This window comes from Anticarsia gemmatalis, chromosome 4, assembly GCF_050436995.1.
Source record: "Anticarsia gemmatalis isolate Benzon Research Colony breed Stoneville strain chromosome 4, ilAntGemm2 primary, whole genome shotgun sequence".
Classification (NCBI taxonomy): domain Eukaryota; kingdom Metazoa; phylum Arthropoda; class Insecta; order Lepidoptera; family Erebidae; genus Anticarsia; species Anticarsia gemmatalis.
The window spans coordinates 7,290,700-7,314,489 of record NC_134748.1 but is presented as its reverse complement, the minus strand read 5'-3'; the positions used below and the strand labels follow the sequence as shown (position 1 = coordinate 7,314,489).

Genomic DNA, 23,790 nt, shown 5'->3' with positions numbered 1-23,790 from the left:
TGTATTTGTTTATAAATAAATTAATAATGTTTCTATCATTACAGAAATCGAAATACAGACAAACCCTTGTTCACCGTCGCCTTGTGGTCCGAACAGTGTTTGCAAAGTAGTTAATGATCAGGGAGTGTGTACTTGCTTGCCAGATTATAGAGGCTCTCCGCCGAACTGCAGACCTGAATGTGTTATAAGCGCTGAATGTCCTTCCAACAAAGCATGCGTTGCATCAAAATGCGTGGATCCATGCGTAGGACAGTGTGGCCACAACGCGAAATGCCTTGTCATCAACCACAGCCCGATTTGTTCATGTCGAGATGGATTTACTGGGGATCCGTTCAGTAGATGTTATCAATTAGTCACCACTACCGTGCCCGATTCGAAAAACCCCTGCCTACCGTCACCTTGTGGACCGTTTAGTGAATGTAGAGATATTGGAGGCGTGCCTTCTTGTACATGTTTACCTAATTACATAGGAGCTCCTCCGGGTTGTCGACCGGAGTGTATAATTAACGCTGACTGTCCAAGCAATTTGGCTTGCATTAATCAAAAATGTAAAGATCCATGCCCGGGATCATGTGGTATCAATGCGCAATGCACAGTGAAGAAAAACATGCCTATTTGTACATGCCTTGATAATTACATTGGAGATGCATTCACGGAATGTAAACCAGTAGAAGGTACGTCCTGTAAACAAACATCCGGATATTTTTGTCATTACGTACTATTTTATACTTTTATGTCAAACGATCTTTGTCTTTTTAGCAGATGTATACGACGAAGTTGATTTATGTAATCCATCACCATGTGGAGCTAACGCAGTTTGCGACAACGGAGAATGCAGCTGTTTGCCGGAATACCGAGGGGACCCATACTACGAATGTCGTCCCGAATGCGTGTTGAGCTCTGATTGTCCACAAGACAAAGCATGTTTCCGTAACAAATGTGTTAATCCATGTAACGCCGGCGTATGCGCAACTAACGCGATATGTGAAGTAATTAATCACATTCCAATGTGTCGTTGCCCGGAAAGAATGACCGGTAACGCATTCGTTCAATGTTCGCATATGGAAGGTAAATTAATTACATACTGATTGAACGATGGTTTAAAGTAAGTTTGATTTATGTAATCAACTATAATATTATTGTTTCAGTTGTTCATACACAACCGTGCCAACCTAGTCCATGTGGGCCAAACAGTCAATGTCGAGAAATAAATAATCAGGCAGTGTGCTCGTGCCTAAGTGGGTACAAAGGCAGTCCTCCGTCATGCAGGCCGGAATGTACTGTTAGTACGGATTGTTTGCCTAATGAAGCATGTAGCAATATGAAATGCATTAATCCCTGCCAAGGATCATGTGGTGTCAACGCGAAATGTCAAGTCATTAATCATAATCCAATTTGTTCGTGTCCACCATCTTACACTGGAAATCCATTCGTGAGATGCATTGTCCAAGAATTCCAACAAGAGCATGTCAATCCTTGCCAGCCGTCACCATGTGGACCCAATTCTGTTTGTAAAGAAACATCAGGCGCACCTTCTTGCTCTTGCCTCAGCGGCTTCGTGGGTTCACCACCATATTGTAAGCCAGAATGTATTAGCAATTCAGAATGTCCAATTCACCTGGCCTGTATAAATGAGAAGTGTGCTGATCCTTGTGTCGGTTCTTGTGGTACCAACACTCAATGTCATGTAATAAGCCACTCTCCGACGTGCTCATGTATAGGTGAATATACTGGTAATCCATTCATAGAATGCCACAGAATAGAAATAATCGAAGATCACACAACACCTTGCCAGCCATCTCCTTGTGGTGCTAATGCTATTTGCAAAGAATATAATGGAGCTGGATCTTGCACATGTATACCTGACTATTTCGGTAATCCATATGAAGGTTGTAGACCAGAGTGTGTCATTAACACAGACTGCCCATCTAATAAGGCTTGTCTGCAAAATAAATGTCAAGATCCATGTCCTGGAGCTTGTGCACCTAATGCCCTGTGTCAAGTGGTCAATCATGCTCCTTCGTGTTCTTGTCAACTCGGATACACCGGAGACCCGTTCAGATATTGTAACGTTGAACGTAAGTTTTTGTTTTAGTTTTAATTAATCATATCTGTCACTTCTTGGTTTCTTATTCGCTTAATTCATGCAAAATGTATTCTCCCTTTTCAGAAATTTTGGAGACTCCAATTGATGTTTGCCGACCATCGCCATGTGGACCAAACAGTCGATGCCAAGAGGTGAATAAACAAGCGGTGTGTTCATGTTTGCCGGAGTACATCGGTGTACCACCAGGCTGCCACCCAGAGTGCGTGACAAGTGCTGAATGCCCAAGAGATAAAGCATGTGTCAATAACAAATGTGAAAACCCATGCCAGAATACGTGTGGTACTAACGCTGATTGCAGAATTGTTAACCACAGTCCTATCTGTACCTGCAAACCTCGATACACTGGGGACCCATTCACAAGGTGCATCCCGATACCACGTAAGTGACCTATTGTATAATATTACAACGATGTTATCAAAATTCAGTATTCTGTGTTACTATAAATCAGATATTTTAAAATTGTCTGATTGCACATCAACTGTCTAATTTGATTTTTTTTTTTTTTTTTAGCGCCAGTGGCAAACTCAGTTACAGAACCATACAGAGATCCTTGCATGGCATCGCCATGTGGACCAAACTCTATTTGCCAGGCAATTGGAAACGTACCTTCCTGCACGTGTATGCCCAATTATTTGGGAAGTCCACCAAACTGCAGACCTGAATGTACAATAAATTCAGAATGTCCTACTTCGCAAGCTTGTATTCAACAAAAATGTCGGGACCCATGTCCAGGGTCTTGTGGTATTGGCGCTTTGTGTACAGTGTCTCGACACGTACCTATATGCTCATGTCCTGAGGGTTATACTGGTGATGCTTTTACAGTCTGCACTCCCAAACAACCAGGTATGACCGTTAATCAAACATTTTTAAGTTTAATATTTTTTCTAATAATTTATGTGCATTTATTATATGAAACCATTTCATTGTAGAAGCGGATGTCATTGACAAATGTAATCCATCGCCGTGTGGCACAAATGCTATTTGTAACGATGGGTTGTGTTCCTGCGTGGGAGAACACCAGGGAGATCCTTACGTTGGCTGCAGGCCTGAATGCGTGTTGAGTTCTGACTGTCCGCGAGATAAGGCTTGCGTGAGAAATAAGTGCATAGATCCGTGTCCAGGCACATGCGCCACAAATGCAATATGCGATGTTATCAATCATATCCCGATGTGCAGTTGCCCTCAAGGCATGACCGGTAACGCATTTTACAATTGCGAACGCATTAAAGGTATGTGTAATAACTATCCTATACAATATGGTACTCAAAAAACATTTACTCAACGTCCTATCATTATTAATAAATATAATTATTTTTTATTTCAGTTAACATAGTGACAAATCCGTGTGTGCCGTCACCTTGTGGTCCAAACAGTCAGTGCAGAGAAGTAAATGGTCAAGCTGTGTGCTCTTGTGTTATTGGATACTTAGGAAGTCCACCTTTATGTCGGCCGGAATGTGTTGTTAGCTCTGACTGCCCGCCCAACAGAGCGTGTAGTAATCAGAAATGTATTGATCCCTGTGTTGGGTCGTGCGGCGTTGATGCCAAGTGTAGCGTGGTGAAACACAATCCAATCTGCACATGTCCACCTAAATACACCGGCGATCCATTTGTTAGGTGTACACCATTCAGTAAGTAAAACGTTTTTGTCTTGGTCTTTTATGTAATCATCAAAAAATAGACTACTTAACATTTTTTTGTATTTTAGGAGCTCCTATTGCTGATGTAACTCCATGTACACCGTCTCCATGTGGACCAAACTCAATATGTAAAGAAGTTTCTGGAACACCATCATGTACTTGCATGCCTGACTTCTCAGGCTCACCACCTTATTGTAGACCGGAATGTACAAGCAACAATGAATGTCCTACAAACCAGGCTTGTATTAATCAGAAATGTAAAGACCCATGTAGCAACACAGTGACCTGTGGAGCAAACGCGCAGTGTACAACGATAAGCCACTCTCCAAGGTGTTTCTGTATCGATGGTTACACTGGAGATCCATACTCTTATTGCGATCGACCTCAAAACATTTATCCAGAGAAGACTTCGCCTTGTGAACCATCACCTTGTGGACCAAACGCTGAATGTAAAGAACATAATTCAGCTGGTTCTTGTTCGTGTCTGCCTGATTACATCGGTAATCCATACGAGGGATGCAGGCCTGAGTGTACAGTTAACACAGATTGCATACCGAGCAAGTCTTGTATTCGCAATAAATGTCAAGACCCGTGTCCTGGAACTTGTGGACCACTCGCAATCTGCACAGTAGTCAATCACTTGCCGACATGCTCTTGCCCTGGAGGATATTCTGGAGATCCGTATAGAAGATGTGATGTTATGAGAGGTATCTAAATACTGTGATACTATTTTTTTATTCAAAAGCAAATTAATGAACTTATAAATATACTATAACATAAACTTAAATTTTTAGATCCGGTTCCGGAGATCACGACACCTTGTACTCCGAATCCCTGCGGACCTAATAGCGTATGTCGTGCTGTGAATGGTCAAAGCGTTTGTTCTTGTATGCCAAACTTCGTCGGCTCGCCCCCTGGCTGTAGACCAGAGTGTACAGTCAGCTCTGAATGTTCCACCGACAAAGCTTGTATTAACCAAAAGTGTTCTGATCCTTGCCCTGGGCATTGTGGATTAAATACCAACTGCAGAGTCATAAATCATAGTCCCATATGTTCATGCACTTCTGGTTTCATTGGCGATCCGTTTACTCGTTGTTACCCTCAACGTGAGTATAAAGCAATATAATATCTTAGTTTTATAAGCTAGTTGACTATATGAGTATGCAATTTAAATTATTTTCCGTTCATGTGCGAGTCCGACTCGCACTTGGTAATTTTTTTATGAGTTTTGTTCTCTAATATTATTATTGAGCGGTTAATAATATTTAGTATATTTTTAAATGACAGCAATTCATTGTCCATTTTTATTTCAGCGCCAGTGCAACATACCCCCGAACCAGTAAGAAATCCATGCGTTCCGAGTCCATGTGGCAACAATGCCATTTGCCGTGACATTAACGGCAATCCATCATGCTCTTGCCTTCCTGATTATCAAGGACTCCCGCCGAACTGTAGGCCGGAGTGCGCTATCCATCAGGACTGTCCATCAGACAAGGCGTGTATGAATAAAAAGTGTCGGGACCCGTGCCCTGGCAGCTGTGGCCAGAACGCTGTGTGCACTGTGTTTTCACACGTACCAGCGTGTACATGCAGTCAAGGATTTACCGGAGATCCATTTTCTTCTTGCTCGATTATTCCTCCGATTGAAGGTAAGAAATAATTTTACATATTATAATTTTGATTGATAACTTTTTTGCCGTACTTTGATATATGTAAGTATAAAAAAACCTATTCTTTATTAATGATTTTAAATAATTTTGAATTGTTTTAGCTGATACTCCAGTGGATCCTTGCAACCCCTCCCCATGTGGATATAACGCTCAGTGTAGAGACGGAGTTTGTACATGTATAAGTGATTACCAGGGTGACCCATATTTTGGTTGCAAACCCGAATGCGTGTCCAACACAGACTGTGCTCTAGACAAAGTGTGCTCTGGTAACAAATGCGTAAACCCATGTCCGGGAACATGTGCTCCAACCGCACTATGCAATGTCTATAACCATGTACCGATTTGCACTTGTCCTCAAGGGATGTCAGGAAATGCTTTTGTTGAATGTCATACATACGAAGGTAAGTTCAGTTTCCATTGTATACATTCATATTTGATTTATACTTTGTTGAAGCGCAAAGTTTTACATGACTATTTTTTTTTCAGTTATGCATGTAGAACCTTGCAATCCAAGCCCGTGCGGTCCAAACAGTCAGTGCCGATCAATAAACAACCAAGCTGTGTGCTCGTGTCTGCCCACATTTGTTGGAAGTCCTCCATCTTGCAGACCAGAATGTACCATTAGTGCCGAGTGTCCACTGAACGAAGCCTGCAACAATCATAAGTGTATAAATCCTTGCATTGGTACCTGTGGTTACATCGCAAGATGTGAAGTTGTTAACCATAATCCAATATGTTCATGCCCTGCACAATACACTGGAGATCCGTTCGTGCAATGTACTCCAATAGGTAAGCCAAAATGTTCAATATTACTATTTTTTCACGGTCAAATATAGCAAAGACAGCACAGTTAATAAAAATATTTTATTTTTCAGTTGCTACTCCATTGCCACCTGTTGATCCGTGCACTCCGTCGCCATGCGGGCCTTATTCTATTTGCAAAGTGATCGGAGACTCGCCGTCCTGTACTTGCCAGTCGGATTACATAGGCGCTCCTCCAAATTGCCGACCAGAGTGTGTCAGCAATTCCGAGTGTCCCAGCAATTTGGCATGCGTAAATCAAAAATGCAAAGATCCGTGTCCAGGAAGCTGTGGATATAACGCTGATTGCAAAGTTATCAGCCACGCATTAGTTTGCTCATGTCCATTTGGCCAAACTGGAGATCCTTTGATATCATGTAGTCCGATGCGAGGTAACAAATCCTTACAATTACTTACTGAGTCTTATATAATTATATAAAGAATTTATTTAATTAATAACATTTATGAATTGCAGATACCGTAATCGAGTATAACTCGCCGTGTGAGCCTTCGCCATGTGGACTTAACGCTGAGTGCACGGAACGAAATGGAGCCGGAGCATGTAGATGTATTGACACTTACGTAGGCAACCCTTACGAGGGATGTCGCCCCGAGTGTGTCATTAATAGCGACTGTGCACCAATGTTGGCTTGTGTTCAAAACAAGTGCAAAGATCCTTGCCCTGGAGTTTGTGCGCACAATGGAATATGTCAAGTTGTCAACCATCTTCCTTCATGTTACTGTCCACCAGGACTGACTGGAAATGCGTACGTGAATTGTATAGAAAGACAGGAAGGTATGTTACAAACGTTAAACTCAACCGTCACTGACGTCTACTGATTGCGAAGATGTATCATAATTTATTATCATGTTTTACTTTCAGTTGAAACCAAACCGGCACCGTGCACACCATCGCCTTGTGGACCGAATAGTCAGTGCAGAGAAATAAATTCTCAAGCTATCTGCAGTTGCCAGGCAGATTTTATGGGAACGCCACCAAACTGCCGTCCCGAGTGTACGATTAACAGCGAATGTGCTAGTAATAAAGCCTGTCATAATCGAAAATGTGTGAATCCATGTGAAGGACAATGCGCTAGGAACGCTAATTGTAGAGTGATCGCTCACAATCCAATCTGTTCCTGTCAAGAGCGCTTCACTGGGGATCCGTTTACCAATTGCGTACCAAGTAAGTTAAATCAGAAATCAATTTTCTGTTGTTATTAATGTAATGATTACTGCATATACATGAGAATTATACATTATTTTCATTTTTAGTTCCAATATCAATCCCGACGCCGGAACTGGACTATGTAAATCCATGCGCTCCTTCACCCTGTGGACCTAATTCGCAATGTGAAGAGTTCAATGGTAAAGCGCGGTGCACATGCTTGCCAAATTACATAAGTTCTCCGCCGCGTTGCCGACCCGAATGTACCATCAACTCGGAGTGTAACGCAGTGATGGCTTGTATCAACAACAAGTGTACAGACCCGTGCCCTGGAGCTTGTGGAAGTAACGCTCAATGTAATGTCAACAACCACTTGCCGATCTGCTCCTGCTTACCTGGATACACTGGCGATCCGTTCAGTTATTGCCAAGTGATACCATTAGGTAACTGTCTATTACATTACGATATTTTTTGTTTTAGCTTTTTTTATATACCTACAGTGATTAATCTTATTTATATTAATTTTAGATACAAAGCCCGTTGATCCTTGTCTACCGTCACCGTGTGGTGTCAACGCTATTTGCAACAATGGAGCATGCTCATGCTTGCCAGAGTACTTCGGCGATCCCTATGTCGGATGTAAGCCAGAGTGTGTTTTGAATTCGGACTGTGCCAGAGACCGGGCCTGTATAAGAAATAAATGCGGTGATCCCTGTGTGGGAACATGCGGCACTGGTGCTATTTGCGAAACTATCAATCACATTCCAATGTGTTCATGCCCACCTGGCTTTTCGGGATCACCATTCCATTACTGTAATGAAGTACAAGGTAATTTATTGTTAATCACAATTTTAATCTTTGTTTGATTAATATTTTATGCTTTCGTCTGAGGTAGTCAATATTTATCAACCATTCTTAAAATTACAGAATCACCAGTCAGCTTATGTGAGCCATCACCTTGTGGACCAAACAGTCAGTGCAGAGAAGTGAGTGGCCATGCTGTGTGTGTCTGTATACAGGGCTACATAGGTAGTCCCCCGAACTGTCGCCCCGAGTGTACTGTCAGTTCAGATTGCAAACTGAATCAAGCTTGTTCCAATCAGAAATGTATAGATCCATGCCCAGGGGCTTGTGGACGCAACACTCATTGCATAGTGGTTAACCATAATCCAGTATGTACTTGTTTGGCGGGATATTCGGGAGACCCGTTCTCTACCTGTCAATTGATCCGTAAGTACACAGATGAATCCAAATATATATAAAAAACATTTTATCGTATAAAAGATTATGTAATAATTAAATAATTTTGTTACAGCTGCGACACCACCTGAAAAAATTAACCCGTGCCTTCCGTCACCATGTGGACCTAATTCACAGTGTACAGAAAACGGACAGAGCGCTGACTGTAGATGCTTGCCCGAATTTATAGGGGCACCACCAAATTGTCGTCCGGAATGTACCAGTAACACAGAATGTGCATCTAATATGGCGTGTATTAACAGAAAATGTCAAGACCCTTGCCGTGGATCATGCGGCGTCAACGCTGAATGTAGAGTCGTTAGTCATACACCCATATGCATGTGTCAGAATGGTTACAAAGGCGATCCTTTCCTTTCTTGTAGTCCTATACAGTTTGATCCTGTCGTTCAAGAAAGGCCAACTCCGTGCGTACCGTCGCCTTGCGGCGCTAATGCCCAATGCAAAGAACAAAATAACGCTGGATCTTGTATCTGTTTACCTGGTTACTTTGGCAATCCTTACGAATCCTGCAAGCCAGAATGCTTAGTAAATTCTGATTGCCCATCGAATCTGGCTTGTTACCAAAACAAATGCCATGATCCTTGTCCGGGAACATGTGGCATGAATGCACTATGCAACGTCATTAATCATATTCCAAACTGCATATGTCCTGACAAGTATTATGGTGATCCGTATAGAATTTGTACATTCAAGCCCGAAGGTAATTTCTAATTCTCATTCTTTTATTAGTTTTTTTATTTCTTTAACGTGCTTAAAATATAATAATATATATTAAAACATAACATTTTAAATATTAAATATATGTTATTTTTTATATTTCAGTCGAAAATATAGACCCATGCAACCCTTCACCATGTGGCCCGAACAGTCAATGCAAGTCTCAAAATAATGTAGCTGTGTGTACTTGCTTGAGCGGTTATCAAGGCTCTCCACCGATGTGTCGACCGGAATGCGTCACTACCTCAGAATGTCCATTGGACAAAGTCTGTGAGAATTTCAAGTGTGTTTCACCTTGTGACAAAGCTTGCGGTATACAAACAGAGTGCAGAGTGATCAAGCATAATCCTATCTGCTCGTGTAAACAAGGATACACAGGCGATCCATTCTCTGTTTGTTATTTAATTCCTGAGAGTCAACAGACAGTAGCAGAGCCAATCAATCCATGCGTTCCTTCACCTTGTGGATTAAATGCCGAATGTCGGGACGTCGGAGGAATTCCTTCTTGTTCATGTAGAGTTGGATATTTCGGCAGTCCACCTAACTGCAGACCTGAGTGTGTAGTGAACACAGATTGTAGCAATGACAAGTCTTGTATTAATATGAAGTGCCAAAACCCATGTCTAGGTTCTTGTGGTTTGAATGCAATATGTAACGTCCTAAATCATATACCGATTTGTTCATGCCCAGCCGGGTATAGAGGCGATCCTTTCGCAGTGTGTGAAATAAAACCACCAGGTAAATTAATTTTTTAGTGTTAATTTGAATATGAATCTTATTTATAAAATTTGCAGACACTAAAATACCATTTCTATATTTTAGAACAACCTGAACATGTTGACCCATGTCATCCTTCGCCTTGTGGAGCTAACGCAATTTGCAACAACGGTGAATGTAGTTGTTTACCTGAATACCAAGGTGACCCCTACTTTGGTTGTCGACCTGAATGCGTCTTGAGCACCGACTGTCCTCTAGACAAGGCTTGCTTAAGATCGAAATGTATAAATCCTTGTCGCGATATGTGTGGCGTGAACGCAGAATGTAATGTTTACAATCATGTAGCCATTTGTAGTTGTCCTTCTGGTATGACAGGCGATGCATTTACGCGATGCCTTCAAATAGAAAGTACGTATTTTACCGTTTTTATTATAATTCCTAATGTTTCTTTTAATATTTTATAATTTTATCTACAAACTTTACTTTTTTACAGAGCCCAGTAATAGACCGTGCGAACCATCTCCATGCGGACCTAATAGTGTGTGTAGAGAAGCAAATGGTCAAGCAATTTGTGCTTGCGTACAAGGTTTTATTGGAAATCCACCTAATTGCCGCCCAGAATGTATCCAAAGCACTGACTGCGCCCCGTCACTGGCTTGTATTAATCGGAAATGTCAAGATCCTTGCCCGGGATCGTGCGGTTATAACGCATTGTGTAACGTAAACAACCATAACCCAATATGTACTTGCCCTGCGAGACATACTGGCTCTCCATTTACACACTGCTATGGTAATTATTATTTCCTATTATATTTTCAATCGTTAAACTTGAATTGTAAAAAAATATTAATTTTTTCATTGTATTGCAGTTATTACTGTCGAAGACCCGCCTGCGAATCCGTGCATACCGTCGCCTTGTGGGCCTAACAGCATATGCACGCCTAGAGGCGATACATACGTGTGCACATGTCTGCCAACATTCGAAGGCAATCCACCACAATGTCAACGCGAATGCACCACAAGTGACGACTGCCCATCAAACAAAGCTTGCATCAATTACAAATGCAAAGATCCTTGTCCAGGATCATGCGGAACGAATACGCAATGTTCAGTGCGTTTACATAGTCCTATGTGTTCGTGTCAAGAAGGTTACACAGGAGATCCGTTTACATCATGTTACCTAATGCCAACAGTAGTTGAAAACTTGGATCCATGCAACCCAACACCGTGTGGAGCAAACGCTCAATGCAAAGTGTCAAGAAACGGTGCAGCCGCATGTATTTGTGAACCTGAATATTTCGGTAATCCATACGAATCGTGCAGGCCAGAATGTGTTGTAAACACTGACTGTCCGTACAATAAGGCATGTCTTAAAAATAAATGTGAGGACCCGTGCCCAGGAGTATGTAGTTTCACGGCTATTTGTCAAGTAATTAACCATGTTCCATCGTGCAATTGTGCACCTGGTTACACTGGCAATCCGTATACTTACTGCCATATCATAATAAACGAACCAAGTAAGTAAATACATATGCAAAATCATCACTACTCCTTGAATAGTTATATAATTTACATTGTAATAATCACTATGTTACTGTTTCAGCTCCACCTGTTCGAAATCCTTGTGTGCCAAACCCATGCGGAAGCAACTCTATCTGTAAAGACAATAATGGACAAACTTCTTGTTCGTGTATGCCTGATTTCTTCGGCTCTCCACCTAATTGCCGACCTGAATGCACAGTTAATTCTGAATGTCCCTCTACCAAGAGTTGTATCCGGCAAAAATGTGTAGATCCATGCGTAGATACTTGTGGTCAAAATGCAGAATGTAGAGTTATTAACCATGCTCCAATATGTTCATGCAGAAGAGGCTTTGAAGGAGATCCATTCATCAGATGCACTCCGATTAGAGGTGACATACACTTATCAATTGTGGAACAGTGCAAATATCTTAAAATTATCGACGAGCTAATATATTTTTCTCGATTTTCAGAAGTTCCTGGCCCTGTTCAAAATCCGTGCGTACCGTCACCTTGTGGACCAAACTCTGTTTGTCAAAATATCAACCAAATACCATCATGTAGTTGTCTAGAAAACTACGTAGGGTCGCCACCGAACTGCCGTGCGGAATGTACTGTTAACTCCGACTGTCCTAGTAACAGAGCTTGTATAAACTTCAAGTGTCGCGACCCGTGTCTCGGCTCGTGTGGTTTACAAACAGAATGCCAGGTGTATCAGCACGCTGCTATATGCAGCTGTAGAGAAGGTTATACTGGAAATCCATTCGAAAGTTGTCACGTCAGACAAATTATAGGTAATTATTTCAGAATGTTTTATTTTGTCCTACCTTTAGTTCCTTTGGGAAGAATACATATGTGTAAAAATTTACGTACATTATATTCTTCTATCTTGTATATAATAACATTTTATTTACCATATATAAAATCGATATTGTTTTTACAGAACACATACCAGAAGTATATGACAAATGCAACCCGAGCCCCTGCGGCGCCAACGCTGATTGCAATGACGGGCAGTGCACTTGTAGACCTAACTACTTCGGTAACCCTTACTTAAGCTGTCGCCCAGAATGTACACATAATTCAGATTGCGCTTCAGAGCTCACATGCGTTAACAACAAATGTGTCAATCCTTGCATTAATCTTTGCGGACAAGGCGCGCTGTGTGAGGTATATAACCACATACCAATGTGCATCTGTCCAGCGAACACTACTGGCAACGCATTTTTCTCGTGCAAAGCTTACACAGGTTTGTACACAAAATAATTATTTACAAAATTTCTAATAATTTTACAACCGGGACGTGTGTCAAAACTATTATTTTTGTTTTAGTACCAGAGAATAGCAATCCTTGTGAACCGTCACCGTGTGGACCTCATAGCGTATGTCGAACAATGAATGGACAAGCAATGTGCTCGTGTCTAATTGGCTACTTCGGTGTACCACCATCTTGCCGCCCAGAATGTTTGGTTGATTCAGACTGTACTAGTGTTATGTCATGCTCAAACCAGAAATGTATCGACCCCTGTATCGGGTCTTGCGGATTATCTGCAGAATGCCGTATACATAATCACAAACCAATTTGTTACTGCCGAAATGGTTACACCGGTGATCCATTTACCCGATGCATACTCATTCCAAGTAAGTATCAGAATATATAGTACATTTTTAAATATTATTACGAAAAATAATTTGCTTTTATAACGTGTAAATCACGTTACAGATGATCCATTACCGCCGAGAGCACCATGTGAGCCATCGCCATGCGGACCCAACTCTGAATGCCGAGCAACTAATGACAAGCCTTCATGCTCTTGTAAGAGCGGATACTTGGGGCAACCGCCATATTGTCGACCTGAGTGCACCACCAACAGCGAATGTAGCTTCAATTTGGCCTGTGTTAACAGTAAATGTGTTGACCCGTGCATTGGCGCTTGTGGACTGAATGCAGAATGTCGAGTTATAAGTCACTCACCTCAGTGTGTATGCCAATCAGGATACGAAGGAGACTCATTCTATCAATGCACTCCGATTAGAGGTAAATAATAAAATCACATGAACAAATAACTGTAAAGATACGAGTCATCGCAAAACGCAAATATGTTCTGGGATCTATACAGTTAATTGTTTACAGAATCATATCCATAGAAAAAATCCTTGACTGATATAGATATGTTAATATTTTATTTTATTTTATTTATTTATTTGTCATATCAACAGCATAAACACAAAATATTGGTTTTAAATATTGGTATTTTTGTACTCAGATACTCCAGCGCCACGACCGACAACTCCGGTAAATCCATGCGTGCCGAGCCCCTGTGGGCCGAATGCCGTGTGTCAGGAACGCAACAATGCTGGTAGTTGTACATGTGTTACTGGATATTTCGGCAATCCATATGAAGGTTGCAGGCCTGAATGTGTACTCAACTCCGACTGTCAAGAAAACTTAGCGTGTATTAACAATAGATGTCAAGACCCGTGCCCAGGAATGTGTGGTACAAGAGCAGAATGCCAAATGGTTAATCACATTCCCAACTGCGCATGCATATCAGGATACTTTGGTAATCCTTATGACAAGTGCATACTTAGAGAAGGTAATTACTTTATTGATCTTTATGTTTTTTAAGTTCGTATCGGTATATCTCATTATAACGAAATTGAACGAAATCACCCTAGCATTTTGAAATCTGTGATTAAATCCACTTTTTTTTACTTTATAGAACCACCAACAGATCCTTGCAACCCTTCACCGTGTGGACCGTATAGTACATGTAATGCTGTAAATAACCAAGCCGTATGTGTCTGTCAACCTGAATACATTGGTAACCCACCAAACTGCAGACCAGAATGTGTGATGAGTTCAGAATGTCCTCTCAACAAGGCGTGTGTCAGACAAAAATGTATCGACCCGTGTGTCGGAGCATGTGGTGAAAATGCTCAATGTCGAGTACATCACCACAGCCCCTTCTGCACCTGTACTGCTGGTTATGAAGGAGATGCATTCATTAGATGCACCAGAGTGAGGGATACTCCAACACCGCCCACAAGGTCCCCGTGCGAACCTAATCCTTGCGGACCTTACTCTATTTGTAGAGACTCCTCTGGATCTGCAATTTGTAGTTGTAAAGAAGGATACTTTGGTGCTCCACCTAGATGTGCGCCAGAATGTACTATCAACGAGGACTGTCCCAATAATAAAGCCTGCGTACGAGAAAGATGCGTAGATCCTTGTCTTGGTTCATGTGGACCAAATACGGATTGTCGTGCGATGAACCATCTAGCTATTTGCACTTGTAGACAAGGTTATCGCGGTAATTCATTCCAAGGATGTTATTTGTTTGATGGTAAGTGATGATTTCTAAACTTGTTTATTACATTTTTCGGCTAACTGTAGCCTCGTTAACATTCTCTCTAAAATCGTTTCTACTAAGTCACAGCAACAATTAATTTGTTAAATAAGAAAATTAATATACTTCTGTTTCATTTTTAGAACCGTCACCAGCACCTGAAGATCCTTGCTCTAGAAACCCTTGTGGAAGCAATGCAATTTGCAGTAATGGTACTTGTTCATGTATTCCGGGATACCACGGCAATCCTCTTATAGAATGTAGACCTGAATGTATCTCTGATAATGACTGCGATAAACAGAAAGCCTGTGTGAACTACAAATGTGTGGATCCTTGCAAGAATGCCTGCGGTCTTGATGCCATCTGCAATGTATATAATCATATCGCGATCTGCGAGTGTCCAGCTCCACTTCAAGGCGATGCTTTCATAGCGTGTCGACGTGTCGTCGGTTAGTACCTGTATAAATCTTTATTAAATTCTTATTTTGTTGATGTTAATAATTTTACGTTTGCATTCACCATAAATTAAATACTCGTAATTTTAATATTATTCTTATTACTATATAAGTTTAAAATCGTTGGCATCTGGTTTAGGTTAGTTGAAGTTTGCCTTTTTAACAAAATTTTCTTTTTGGATGACTTAAGCTTAAAGGCTTAAGGTGCTAAACCTTAACACATAATCCACGTCTAAGTTAACTACCAATTCCTTGTACCATGCATCTTAAAGATATTTTTATAATCTTTTTTTTTTGCTAATCGCAGCGCCGGTAGAATCGAGTCCATGCTCTCCAAACCCGTGTGGACCAAACAGCATATGTCGCGCTCAGGGTACTGTCGCGCACTGCTCATGTCGACCGCCGATGATGTCAGACCCACCGAGCTGTCGACCAGAATGCCACTCTTCAGCTGACTGCAGCCCAGCACTTGCGTGCCGCAACGGGAAATGTCGCGACCCTTGTCCCGGTGCATGCGGAGCTCACGCTCTGTGCCGGACAACCATGCACTCTCCGATCTGCTCTTGCCCACGCGGGTATACTGGAGATCCGTTTACGCGTTGCTTGCCTGGTAAGTCCAAATTTTTTTCCCCCTCCGGGATCATTGTTTCTTAGATTTTTATGTCCGTATTAATTTATCACGTTTTTTCTAGTCCTGGAATCAGAACCCAAGAAGAACTCACCATGTTCAGATTGTGGAGTTAACGCCGACTGTGTTGACGGTCAATGTCGCTGTCGACCGGGTTTACTCGGAAATCCACCTTTCTGTCGTTACGAGTGTCTCGAATCTAACGACTGCGAGTGGCATCTGACGTGTATTAACAGACATTGCGTAGATCCATGCCGTGGAGCGTGCGGTTTCGGTGCAGAGTGTTCTGCGATAGCTCATGAACCACGCTGCACTTGTCCTCCATCTACTACTGGAAATCCCCTAGCGGCTTGTCATCCCATCGTGAAAATTCGTAAGACAGATTAAAACAAACGGAATATTGCTTAACAGGATATTATTTTTTGAAATCGAGTTACTGTTGCGTATCAAACGAAATGTTCATTACGTAGGGATATTGGGTTTGGCAACCTCGTGTCTTCTCTTTTAAAGCTTAGGCATGGGTTTTACTAGCGAAACCGAGTGCGTCGAACCCATTTGTATTTTTTCAGACAGAGCTTAGTGAACAGTGCTTGCTATGTTTGCTACATTGTTGTACGTTGTCTACGTATGAATCCTAATTTTCATGTACCAAATTACAGCGGAGCCACCAAAGGACCCATGTGTCCCGTGCGGCCCTGGCGCTTTCTGCCGTACGCAAGGAACAAGCGCGATCTGCGAATGTGAACCTGGCCTGCGTGGTGATCCTTACACCGGATGTCGACCAGAATGTTTGGCAGACTCGGACTGTTCACCTTCCAAGGCTTGCATACGCTCCCACTGCCGCGACCCGTGTCAAGGAACATGCGGCATAGGAGCTGAGTGTGAAACTGTCAATCATATTCCACTATGCTCATGCCCACCTGGAACCAGAGGAAATGCATTCGAAAGATGTCACGTCGAGATTACTAGTAAGTTTAGATTATTATTATTTAGTAATGTTAAGGCTTACTTATTATACACACCGCAACAAATCTAAACGATGCGGTTAATGTCAAGCTTTAAGGATCACGAAAATTTTCCTGGACTGTATTATTCTAAATATAATTAAATGTATCACACAGAACCACCATGCACACCATCACCGTGTGGACCTGGTGCCTTGTGCACTGTATCAGGTGACAATGCCATCTGTTCGTGTCCGAGTGGCACGTTTGGCGATGCTACTGCAACTGGATGTCGCCCTGAGTGTGTCATCAGCTCAGAGTGCCCTCGCGACCGCTCTTGCGTACGCAACAAGTGCGTTGATCCATGCCCCGGTACTTGTGGAAACGGCGCCATGTGTCGCGTTTTCAACCACGCACCAATATGTTGGTGTCCACCATCTACGACGGGAGATCCATTCGTCAACTGTTTAGGTTAGTTTCTTTGTTGTTACATATCTTTATTTTCTTACAATCTGAATACTGCCTTATTGTATTTAGGTATTAGTTAAAATATGATTTCAAAATCACTAAAAATAACAGTTTTTTGAGTATACCATGTAAAGTTAACGTTATGTTATTTTTTCTCTCTATAGAAGCAACACCACCTAAGAATGCGGATCCATGCGACCCCAATCCATGTGGACTCCATGGTACTTGCCGGGAAGGAGTCTGCACATATTACGAGTGTACCGTTAATGACGATTGTCCTGGAGATCGGGCTTGTATTAACCGAAAATGTTCTGATCCATGTGTGAATGCATGTGGACTGAACGCTCTGTGTACAGCCGTAAGACACTCGCCAGTATGCTCTTGTCCTATTGGATTTACGGGTTCGCCATTCGTACGATGTGAGCGTGTTATTGTGTCGATACCAACACCACCCACACCAGAATGTGTTAGCGACAGTCAGTGCGCCGACAACGCGGCGTGTATCAACAGTCGTTGCTCACCAGTTTGTGGACCGAACAACTGCGGATTCAATGCACGGTGCTTGGCCAAACAACACAGAGCACTATGCACTTGTTTGCCTAACTATGAAGGCGATGCTTACTCGGGATGTTATTCAGGTAATGATTTTCTACGAATAATGTATTATATTACAAATAAAAATTTGGAAAATTATTAACATTATCTGTAGATTTGAGAACAAGTCGTTATAATAAATTTGTATATTTCAGTGCAATGCCACAGTAACAACGACTGTCCTGATGATGAATCCTGCGAAAGTGGTTCATGTGTGAAAGTTTGTTTACGCGTACGTTGTGGCTCTGAAGCACACTGCGTCGCGCGAGGACATACTGCATCATGCGAATGCGACGCCGGCGCTCATGGCAACGCTTGGATTGGATGTCGCCGAGCTGAATGCACGGTGGATGATGACTGCGCTTCGTGGCTGGCATGTTCCCATGAAACTTGCAAAGACCCGTGCCTTGGAGCGTGTGCCCAGGGTGCCATCTGCACTGTTGTACGACATGTACCGACCTGCGAGTGTCCCAGAGGCACTCAAGGCAACCCGAAGATTGATTGTCGACCAGGTACATAATTATTTTATATTTTATGAAATATGTATACATGTAAATCATCACAATAATTTAAATTTTACAATAATGAATACAAAGTACAAATACATATACTCAAAACAACGTATGTGCGCTTGCATATTATTTTGCCTAGTAACCAGTGTAACCTGAATGTTTTGTTTCAGTGCTTGATCCACCATCGTGTGAGGTGGACGCCGAGTGCGGACCAGGCCTAGCCTGTCTACAAGGTCGATGCCAGAACCCCTGTGAAGCAACATCATGTGGCTTACGAGCTCTGTGCAGAGTTGCCAACACACTACCTTTCCGCACACTTGTTTGCGAATGTCCTAAACCTCTTAGCGGTGATGCGTCAGTACAATGTAGTCCTAGTAAGTATAATTGTACCTTTATATAATCATAACATCTATCTATACATATTCAATTACATACCCTGACTGGCTGATTGACTGTCTGATAATCATCGCGCAGCCTAAACTATAGGAGTTAAAAACACGAAATGAGGACAAAAGGTGCCTTTTATGATGTAGGCACCGCCTAAGGGAGTAAAATAGGGGATGAAAATTGGTATGGAAGTTCGTCATTTGCGGAGTTCGAATCATGAAACTTAGCATTTGTCTTTTGTAATTTGCCTAAACTCTTACAAATCTACGAAAAGTGTCTCATTAATGGAATTGTAAATTAATTTAATTATTAATTTTAAAGATAATCATTAATTTAAGTGCTATAATTTTTATCATGTTTCCAGTAATAGTTTTTCCTTTACACTTGCACACACAATATAATATTTTACGTTTTCGGGACGTCGATGGATTTAAATGGCTGACGGTAGGTATAGGATCAACAGGAAAAGCAACGAAAATTTCTGAATTAGTGCAATTATATGTATACTGCACTGTAGATACTTACTTTATGTATTTAAAGAATCATGTAAATATATACAGCAATGAGGGTTTGGCAGATTATCATCTATGTTTATTCACGCGGAATTCGACATTAAATGATTTCATTATTTTAGGAGGCGAATGCAATTCAGACTCGGAATGTAATTTAGAAGAACGTTGCGTGAATCGCGCATGTGTCAGCGCATGCGTTGACGTGCGATGTGGTGCGGGCGCTCAATGCCGCGCTGTCGATCATCGTGGACAGTGCGCCTGCGTACCACCACTACGTGGCGACCCGCTAACAGGCTGCACGCCGGCTGATGACCCAGACGTATGTGCTTCTGACTCGGAATGTGGTTCGGCGGAAGCGTGTGTATTGCGCCGATGTGTGTCAGCCTGCGCTAACGCCTGCGGCTCAGGAGCTTTGTGTGACGCAACCAACCATCGTGCTCGTTGCCACTGTCCACCAGGCACAGCTGGCGACCCGGCTAGACATTGTTATACACGTATGTATAATAGATTTCTTCTTTTATACACATATTCATATTATTATCACCAGTATTGTATATAAATATATGTTTATATTTTTAGCCGAGTGCACATCAGACGACAACTGTCCCTTCGACAAGAGTTGTGTCAACGGCTACTGTCAAGATCCTTGCGCTTTGGGCACACCATGTGGTCGCGATGCTAACTGCTTCGTGATCGCACACGTTGCAAGCTGTCGCTGCCCACCTGGCACCCAGGGAGATCCCCGCCGTGCTTGCGTCTCCGGTATCTGTCACTACAATGAAGATTGTGACGACAATCAAGTCTGCAACCGACTGAACCGAATCTGTCAACCGGCGTGTTCTGAACAATCTTGTGCAGCGGATGCGATATGCACGGCTCGAAACCATGGTGCGATTTGCTCGTGCCCACCGGGTCGAAGTGGTGACCCGTACAGCCGTGGCTGCACACCACAGGATGTAAGCGAATGTACGACGGACTCTGACTGCTCATCGCCACTCGCATGCGTAAATGCACGCTGCGTCCACCTTTGCCTCGGAAATCCCTGTGACTTTGGCCTCGATTGCAAGATCGTCGATGTGTTACCGCTACGTGCTGTAGCCTGCGTGTGCCCTGACGGTGGCCGCGTAGCACCGGACAATGGATGTCGCGCACCACCACAAGCCAAGTGCACTAGTGACGACGAGTGCGCTAACAACGAAATATGCCGTGGAAGTTGTGTTGAGTCATGCAGAGCCGACCCTTGCGGACAAAACGCTCTCTGCGAATCCATTGACCACACTTCTCGTTGTACTTGTGCTCAAGGATACACCGGAAATCCCCGAATCGAGTGCAACCCTGGTAAATAGATTTTTTATATAATTTAATTATTATTTATTCTTATATTTTCATCTACCTATTTATTACTAAATATACGATAAACGTTGACTCATGAATATATTGTTCGTATTTTAACAGAGCCAAGGAAATCACCTGATCCCGAATGCTTCAATGATGATGAATGTGGTCTAGAGCAAGCTTGCAGCTTGGTTAGGACTTGCGTAAATCCTTGCAACGATGCTTGCGGACTTGGAGCGCTGTGCCGCGTTATCAACCATAAACCACAATGTTCTTGTCCGAAGGGATATTCGGGTGATGCTGAAGTTCGGTGCATTCCTCGTAAGTATTCTCTATTACAATTGACCGTCTACAACCGGCTAGCTATCGACAATATTTGTATTAGAATTTGATCAGCGCCCCTAGCTGATTTGGCAAGAATTATTTTCTTTTAATAATTTGAAATGTCAAACACTCGCGACTCGATTATACCAACTGTAGCAAATTTTACCACTGGGTTTCACCAAAAATTAGCAGACAACCTCGAAATCTGGAAATATCTATAAAAACACCTCACCGAACACCATCCTAAGATGTTCCTAAATGTTATTCTTTTTTCAGCTTCGGATAAATCGATAATTCCGGTCGGCTGTAAAGCGAATTCTGACTGTCCACTGTCGCAAGCTTGCGTAAATGGCGCGTGCGCAGATCCATGTGTATGCGGCCTAAACGCAGAGTGCACTGTCATACGACATCATCCTGTATGTCACTGCGAGCGTGGATATTCAGGCAACCCATACACCGGCTGCGAGAAAGGTATGTAAAATATTGTTCGCACTGAATTTCTGTTATTCGTAATTTTATTTAAATATATCTATTAAAACATTATATATTTTTGCAGTTGGATGCACCTCGGATTCAGAATGTCCAGACAGCGACACATGTTACAACGGCGTGTGTGTCAATCCATGTGTGATTGATGCTCCTTGTGCTATAACCGCTGAATGTTTCGGAAAAGCCCATCGACCGAACTGTCGTTGTCCGGCAGGAACTATTGGAAATCCATATACTAGATGCCAAGCTGCAGAATGTGAAGTTGATAATGATTGCAACGATGACAGTGTTTGCGTCAAAGGAGTTTGTCGTAACGCTTGCTCGAGCGATGGCCGTTCACCTTGTGCCAATAACGCTGAATGCTACGCACGCAATCATGCCGCCTCTTGCAAGTGTCCCGCTGCATTACCTCTAGGTGATCCTTTAGTCCACTGTGAAAGATTATTTGGTGTTCCTGAATGTCGTATGGACAGCGAATGCCCAAGCGGCCACGTCTGTCTCAGAGAAAAATGCCGCGACGCTTGTAGCGAACTAAAACCATGTGCCGGAAACGCTCGTTGTACTGTTTCCGACAGCGTACCATTCCGAACATTAATATGTCGCTGTCCCGATGGATATATACCAGAAGAAGGAGGAAACTGTAAGCCAGCGCAACTACCCTCGCCAACTTGTTACACAGACCAAGACTGTGGAGATCACGAATTCTGTATGGACAGAATTTGCCGTAATCCTTGCAGTTGTGGCGACAATGCAGAATGTTTCATCCAAAATCATAGACCTATATGCTCTTGTCGCGATGGATTCGAAGGTAACCCATACCTCAGGTGCCATGTCGTTGGTTGCCGAAGTAATTCCGAGTGTCAATCGGGTAAAGCGTGCGTAAATGGCAACTGCATCAGCCCATGTTTGTTGAATAGCACTTGTGGACCAAATGCTGAATGCTATGTTGACAGAAACCAACCTCTATGCAAATGTCGCCCAGGATTTGAAGGCGACGGATACTCTGGGTGCCATGCTATAGAATGCAGGGCTAATGGCGATTGTCCATTAGATAAACAATGCCGCGCACATAGATGTGTCAACCCATGCCTCAGCGGCCACTTTTGCGGCAAAGGAGCTACATGCTTGGTCCGAAACCACTTGGCTGTATGTAAATGCGATCAAGGATATTCTGGCAGTCCTTATGTAGAATGTCAACCACCCATAAACGAGGATTGTTATGTAGACGCAGATTGTCCTTCGAGATTAGCTTGTTTGTCATCTAGGTGCGTGGATCCTTGCATTGAATTACGTCCATGTGCTACTCCAGCACAGTGCGAAGTTTCACCAACTTTACCTGTTCGCGCCATGCTGTGCACGTGCCCTCCAGGATACATTAGCAACGGTGGAGGCGTATGTCGACCAACAATTACATCGGATGTTGTTTGCCAAGATGATGACAATTGCTCCTCAAATCACTCTTGCGTTTCCTTCGTTTGCAAGAATCCATGTGAATGTGGGCCGAATGCTGATTGTCAAATAAAGAATCATAAGCCAGTGTGTGCGTGTCTTCCTGGATTTATTGGTGATGCACGCACAGGATGTTACAAAGTGTTATGCCAATCTAACTCGCAATGTGCCGATGACGAAACCTGCTTCAATAGCCGCTGTATACCAGCTTGTCAGGTAGATGCCGATATTTGTGGAGAGTCTGCTGAATGCTATGGCGCCGAACACCGCGCCTCGTGTAGATGCAAGATCGGTACCATTGGTAATCCATCCATAGCCTGCACACCCATCGGTTGTCGTGCTGACTCAGAGTGTCCGCTAGACAAATCTTGTATTAACTCTAAGTGTGTAAATCCCTGCAATGCTACGACATGTAATGAACCAGCAGAATGTCGCGTACATCACCACGAAATACATTGTGTGTGTCCACCTGGCTATCAAAGTACTGAAAAAGGATGCATAAGTATTAGACAACGACAATGTAACACAGATATCGACTGTCCCTCTGGAACTGCGTGCTTGAATGCCAAGTGCGTGAATCCTTGTCTGGAAATTAAACCTTGTGGAATCAACGCTGAATGCAAGGTGGTCGATACTCTACCAGTAAGAACAATGATATGTGAATGTATACCCGGATATAAAGGAAACGCTCTTATTGAGTGTAGTTCTAATAGTCGTGAGTATCTTATTTGTTAATTAGTTTAA

General features: G+C 42.6%; 1 protein-coding gene across 1 annotated transcript in view; it reads left to right on the top strand.

Moving 5' to 3' along the window:
• Positions 1–23,790, top strand: part of dpy (fibrillin-like protein dumpy) — a 100,993-nt gene that overhangs the window by 74,784 nt on the left and 2,419 nt on the right. The window contains exons 87-129 of the mRNA XM_076113472.1: positions 45–674; positions 760–1,068; positions 1,149–2,078; positions 2,171–2,485; positions 2,618–2,950; positions 3,037–3,336; positions 3,432–3,737; positions 3,815–4,453; positions 4,541–4,852; positions 5,060–5,395; positions 5,518–5,817; positions 5,903–6,205; positions 6,292–6,609; positions 6,693–7,013; positions 7,101–7,403; positions 7,493–7,828; positions 7,914–8,213; positions 8,313–8,615; positions 8,701–9,345; positions 9,468–10,100; positions 10,185–10,487; positions 10,573–10,869; positions 10,949–11,596; positions 11,683–11,991; positions 12,073–12,393; positions 12,543–12,848; positions 12,932–13,240; positions 13,323–13,637; positions 13,867–14,196; positions 14,323–14,946; positions 15,093–15,398; positions 15,712–16,014; positions 16,097–16,405; positions 16,692–17,000; positions 17,154–17,447; positions 17,609–18,082; positions 18,194–18,550; positions 18,721–18,924; positions 19,572–19,943; positions 20,029–20,787; positions 20,905–21,105; positions 21,385–21,579; positions 21,665–23,761. Of these exons, the coding sequence (XP_075969587.1) occupies positions 45–674; positions 760–1,068; positions 1,149–2,078; positions 2,171–2,485; positions 2,618–2,950; positions 3,037–3,336; positions 3,432–3,737; positions 3,815–4,453; positions 4,541–4,852; positions 5,060–5,395; positions 5,518–5,817; positions 5,903–6,205; positions 6,292–6,609; positions 6,693–7,013; positions 7,101–7,403; positions 7,493–7,828; positions 7,914–8,213; positions 8,313–8,615; positions 8,701–9,345; positions 9,468–10,100; positions 10,185–10,487; positions 10,573–10,869; positions 10,949–11,596; positions 11,683–11,991; positions 12,073–12,393; positions 12,543–12,848; positions 12,932–13,240; positions 13,323–13,637; positions 13,867–14,196; positions 14,323–14,946; positions 15,093–15,398; positions 15,712–16,014; positions 16,097–16,405; positions 16,692–17,000; positions 17,154–17,447; positions 17,609–18,082; positions 18,194–18,550; positions 18,721–18,924; positions 19,572–19,943; positions 20,029–20,787; positions 20,905–21,105; positions 21,385–21,579; positions 21,665–23,761 (18,114 nt within the window). The remainder of the gene's footprint in view (positions 1–44; positions 675–759; positions 1,069–1,148; positions 2,079–2,170; positions 2,486–2,617; positions 2,951–3,036; positions 3,337–3,431; positions 3,738–3,814; positions 4,454–4,540; positions 4,853–5,059; positions 5,396–5,517; positions 5,818–5,902; positions 6,206–6,291; positions 6,610–6,692; positions 7,014–7,100; positions 7,404–7,492; positions 7,829–7,913; positions 8,214–8,312; positions 8,616–8,700; positions 9,346–9,467; positions 10,101–10,184; positions 10,488–10,572; positions 10,870–10,948; positions 11,597–11,682; positions 11,992–12,072; positions 12,394–12,542; positions 12,849–12,931; positions 13,241–13,322; positions 13,638–13,866; positions 14,197–14,322; positions 14,947–15,092; positions 15,399–15,711; positions 16,015–16,096; positions 16,406–16,691; positions 17,001–17,153; positions 17,448–17,608; positions 18,083–18,193; positions 18,551–18,720; positions 18,925–19,571; positions 19,944–20,028; positions 20,788–20,904; positions 21,106–21,384; positions 21,580–21,664; positions 23,762–23,790) is intronic.